The sequence below is a fragment of the Lolium perenne genome, chromosome 3 (genome assembly GCF_019359855.2).
Source record: "Lolium perenne isolate Kyuss_39 chromosome 3, Kyuss_2.0, whole genome shotgun sequence".
Lineage (NCBI taxonomy): Eukaryota > Viridiplantae > Streptophyta > Magnoliopsida > Poales > Poaceae > Lolium > Lolium perenne.
In genome coordinates, this window is record NC_067246.2 from 191,299,001 (window position 1) to 191,304,568 (window position 5,568).

General features: G+C 49.7%; 1 protein-coding gene across 1 annotated transcript; it reads right to left on the bottom strand.

Moving 5' to 3' along the window:
- Positions 1 to 2,604: 2,604 nt before the first annotated feature.
- Positions 2,605 to 4,526, bottom strand: LOC127338467 (adenylate-forming reductase 06235-like). The gene has a single exon (XM_051364566.2). The coding sequence runs from the start codon at positions 4,450 to 4,452 to the stop codon at positions 2,752 to 2,754; it is 1,701 nt and encodes a 566-aa protein (XP_051220526.1). The 5' UTR covers positions 4,453 to 4,526; the 3' UTR covers positions 2,605 to 2,751.
- Between the last annotated feature and the right edge of the window lie 1,042 nt (positions 4,527 to 5,568).

The window sequence follows — 5,568 nt, forward strand, 5'->3', positions numbered from 1 at the left end:
GAGTGATCTAATTGGCCCCAGACTGACTAGTTGGAATGAATTGCTACAGAGCTTAGCTTCAATACAATTAGCTCAGGGGACTGATGAATTCCGATGGAACCTAACCAAGAACGGTGTTTTCTCGGCAGATTTAATGTATAGGGCGCTTACCATTCCCATTCAACCGGTTCTCAATAATAAATACATTTGGAAGACGAAGATACCACTGAAAACGAAAGTTTTTGCGTGGTACCTTCGTCGTGGTGTGATTTTAACCAAAGACAACCTTGTTAAACGCAACTGGCACGATTGTAAAAAATGTGTTTTCTGTCATCAAGATGAGACAATAAAACATCTTTTTTCAACTGTAGCTTTGCTAGATCTATATGGTCAATCATTCAGATGGGTTCTACCTTATACCCGCCTCGTAGCGTTGCAAATATATTTGGCAATTGGCTAAATGGGGTATATACCAGGTATAAAACGCTTATCAGAGTGGGCGCGATTGCAGTCATATGGACGATGTGGCTACGTAGAAATGACAAGGTTTTCAATGACAGGAATTCTTCTCTCGTGCAGGTCATTTACCGATGTACGGCTTTGCTCCGTTCATGGTCGCCACTCGAGCGCTTGGAGGAATGAGACATCTTTATGAAGGTGTCTACACGGTTGGAGAACACGGCCAAGGAATTTATTTTCCAACATGGGTGGCTACATATTAGGCGGATTGAAGCCAACGAAGCGTAGTCTAGTTTGGCTCCTTTTTATCTATCTTTTATATTTATTTGTTTTCAGACTTGATACTCGAACGGTTGTGTGCATCTTAGTTATGCAGCGGCTGGGTGTAATGCTTGAATATTTTGAGTAATGAAGCGCCCTTTATCGGAAAAAAAAAAAGAAAAAATGTTAAGCTGAACATAAGATGTGCGATACAACAAGATGCAGATTAGCAGCAGTTCAGTAAGAGATTGCCGTCTATGGTAAGAGATAACGACATCGCGCCGGCGCCAGGTACAGGTAGCACGACTACTAGGACACCAAGTAGACTACGGTGTCTCCCCATGATTTTATCATTTCCTTCTCATGACAGTTGCATACTTATTGCGTAGGAGAATATCCCAGTTTTCTACAGCTCCAAGACAGAATAGTTGGAGTAGGCTAGCATTAGTAACCGACGTAGACTGCGGCATTGACAATGTAGCACAGTAGCAGTTGTCATTTTATCTCTCACTGCTTCGATGCATGTTCCACTTGAACATATAATCCCGCCTTCAACAACCTCGCATCTAATGATCTCAAAGCTATAAAAAACAGTGCAAGGTGTTAAGTTGAGTATAAGATGTTGTGTGATACACCAACACGCAAATTATCAGTACCATATATGCGCCCAAGCCATAGTTGTGTTTCCTAGGGATCACCTTATTTTTTCGTCTTTCCTCTTGTACCATGCGGTGTTTCCTAGGACATGAACCTATGTAAATCTTCTTTGTGTAATAACTCCTCTTACCACCGCACCTACACCACCCCATTTTCATTATCGTGGGAAAAAACACGGACAATCTCCTATGCTTGTGTGCATCACGTCATCTCAGTCCCAAAGGTTTTCTTAGTGCATGTCTTCATTCTCCATTTGTGGCCTTTGGGATTGTGTGTCCCGCCCATAGATAACACCAGAGCCACATCTAGCTCCTTCTTAGACTTGACGACTCTTGGCTGCTCAGTGACATATACCTTGGTTGGGTATGCGATCAACGCATTTACAAGCTCATTTTGCTCCTCAGCGTCTTTGGCATGCTTTCCAGTGTCTACCTTGGTCGCGGACTAGGCCAGAGTTGCCTTTGGTAGTTGCACATCCACGTCCATGATGTAGTCTTTCTCCTTCTAGTCCTGTTCGTCGAACTTGAAAAATGGAAGGTGATTGGATGGCTAGGAATGTTGCCACACTCGTCTGGTGGGGTGTCATTGCGGCTCGAGCTCACCGGATGAGGGTCATTTGTCTCTAGAAAACATGGAAGTATGTGTGATGGTGAGGCAGATGGCACGACAGATGGAGCTGCCACGGCGTGAACGGGTGGGAGATGTCATCGCGAGGCATGCAAAGTGTAGATGAGAGTCTACGTCGTGGATGTACGCGGAAGTGGAAGATAAGCGCTATTATATATATGCGTGTGCAAGCGGGTAGATAGACGGTCGGGCCTGCACACGAGACACAAGCAATTTTTTTTGAATGACAAAGGGCATTGAATGAACGGGGGAGTGGGGAAAGTGAGTGTCATGGGCGCACAAGTGTTAGAGCCAACAACGTAGGTAACAAATTGGTACATGTGCTTCTAACTGGTACTTATAGTATGTTGCACTTGTAACCTTGTAAGCTGCCTACGGTCCGGTAAAAATGGTTGACTATCCTAAAATATAATAAAATGCAACCGAGGGTTTTAATGACAAATACGGATGTGAAAACATGATTTGTATTTAAGAAAAACCCAATCGATATTGAAGCAACCATTGCACATAAACCATATATACCAGAAAAATATCCATCAACCATGGGAGAAACCTTTACTTCAACTATCTTAACATTTCAATATCTCATTTTCGAAAAACAGAAAAAAAAAGAGTATCCAAACTTAACACTCAAACATATATAGCTGTATATAGTTTATTCTTTGACTGGGAGAGAACAGATAGGCTTAATTAACATGTAGTACTACTTCTGAATGATGTTGAAAGCATTTTGTCTGGGTTGGAGGCTTGAGCATTCCAAACTTGACATCACGAATCCCAGATTGGCCCAAACGCTGGGATGCCGGCCTTCTTGCACCCGCTCACGACGTCCCTGCTCCCCTCCGGGTTGCTGGTCACTATCACAGCCTCCGCGTTCCACCGTCGCGCTGCGCCGACGGCCAGCTCCGCGACGTTCGGCCGCCCCATGGTCGCCGTGTCGTGCACGATCACACGCCCTGCAAGCATCTTGCTGTTGGCCACTATCGCACTCATCTCGTCGCCGTAGTTGGCGTCGATCCCTTTGGCCACCCACACCACAGATACCTCTGCGGAGCTCGGTTGCATCACGAACGACAGAAACACGCATATGCCTGAGCCCGTCGCGACCATGGTCACTCTCTGGTACATGCTGATGAGGTAGGGCAGGCCGGCGAAGTGGACTCTGCGCACCCAGAGGTGGCTGGGCGGGTCGGAGACGAGGCTTCGGGTGAAGTCCCCGACCGCGCCGGCGAGCATGGAGTGCGTGTCCCCGTCGTCGGAGATGATGCCGAAGGCGTGCCACTCGGAGAGCGGGGAGCGGCTGATGCGGCCGAGCAGGCCGGCCTTGACGCCACCCTGGAAAGTTATGATGGACGCGTGGGTGGACGGGGCGGTGATCGTGACCGGCACGCGGCGCACGGAGAGCCACGGGAGGAAAGTGAAGAAGGTGATGGCGGCCGCGAGCCATAGCTCCTGGCGCTTAGCGAGGGTGGCGACGGTGAGCCGGGAGTAAGATCTGGTCGTCGAGTCGTAGCCGGCGGAGAGCACGACGAAGACCCAGAGCAGCGCGAGCGCGGTCCAGCCGGCGAAACGGTGCGTGCGCTCGAACACGTTGTGGTGGAGGTGGCGAACGAGCGGGAACGCGGCCAGGCACGAGAGCGCGAGGAGCGCGAGTATGGCGGACGCCACGCCCACGATCTCGCGGGGCGTCACCTGGTTATCCTCGAGCGCCCGCACGAGCGCGTACACCAGCCACGCCAGCGACGACACGCCGCAGCCGCTGTGGACCCCGCCGAGGGACTGGAGTATGGCCGTGACGCCCGTCTTGACGGCGACAGGCACCCATGGCCGGCCGAGGAGGGCGACCGCGAGCCAGAAGACTGCGCGCAGCACCGCCTCGGAGCGGCACAGCGTGAGCGCGAGGATGTTCCAGATGGCGAAGACGGCGGCGTGACGCTTGGCGTATGGGAATTGGCCTGTCCCGGCGGCAGCGATTCCCGCCGCGTTCAGCGCGACGCAGAGCACGAAGAGGCGCTTGTACACGGTGAATAGGCCCTGGTCCAGCAGTATGACGCCGAGCCGCGAGTGCCCTTTCGCCGCCGCCCTGACAGGCTTAGCCGACGATGCGAGAGACCTCCTGCTCCGGTTCCGCAAGTCGCCTGCCGCCGTTGCAAGAGCCATCTCCTCGTCGTCCTCGATCTCGTCGACCACGAAGGACTCATCGTCGTCACTGTCCTCAAGGTCGCAGAAGTGGTTGCTTGTTGCACTGCTGAGTGCAGAACGGAAGGTCGTGGTGGAGTTTCCGCGGTTGATCGGCGGAGGGAACCAGATCCATCGACCGCCGTTGGGGACGGCCGGGGGCTGCTCAGCAGCACCGGCGGCGTCAAAAGAGAAGGGGCTGACCTGAGAGGGCTTGATCTCGAACGCGACGCCGCGGCAGCTCAAGAACTTGACTGGGGTATGCTTTACTGCCGGACCTTGCTGATCCATGGGGACGATCGGGCAGTAACCTATGCTGCTCTACACGCTTGCAGAGTGTGGCAGTGTACTATTAGCAGTGTAGAACAGTGCTCACAGTTGCATGGGAGTTGGCTGTGTGGACGATGAGCTGCTACGCCTACGTACTTATAGGCACTGGTCTCTTAGCTATATGCATCGACCATGCAGCCATACGAATGACGATTCAGTCTCATCTGGAGTAGAAAATTGGACGCATATGCCGCGACGGCCGCGCAGTCGACGAACAACGCGAGGTCCGTTTGCGCGTGATCCAGCCCCTTGTCACTTGCCGCGTCGCCTTGGAGATGAAAACGAATGAGGCGCATGGAATCGACCAATATCATTCCCGTTTCTTTATTAGTCAGAAAATACTATTAGGTGCAACAAAAAAATTGGACATGGATTATGCATCGGCCTTGTTTGGACCCGGGAGTAATGTAAGCATTAGTTCAGGTTCCAACGGTTAGGACACCCCACGGGCACAACCAACTTTAATTCTGGATCAAACGGGACCTTTAGTTTCGGTTGGAGATACCAATTGGGACAAAAGTCTTTCAACCCTACCCACGATACCAAACGGGGCATTTAGTCCCGGTTGGAGATACCAACTGGGACTGAAGTCTTTCTTATATACATCATCGTCCCTACCCGAACCATTTCCATTTAAGCTTTCTCCTCTGTTCCTCCCCAAGAGTTCTATAAGGTTAGCAGCTTCATTATTTCATCTGTCATTGCTAGTTTAGCTCATTTCATGCTCTAGAAGTAGAGAGATTTGTGGGTTTTAGTGTGGGAGTAATTATGTGGAAGTTTATTTGATATATATGCAATTTGAGCTCAAATTAACTTCTTAGTTTGCATATGTGTAGATGTGGCTTATTTAGTAATTGATCAAAATGAGTATGAAGTAGCAAGTTTTTAAATCAGTGCATAGTTTTTATTTTTGCAGTAATAACATTTATAGCCATATAGTTGTTTTAGCATCATGATTGTGTTTCTATTGTATCTCTAGCTAGCTAGCTATTCGATCGAGACATATTAATTAATTTGGTCACTAGTCTACTTTGGTTTTAATGTGATGAACTTGTATAATTTGGTCACTTCTCTATG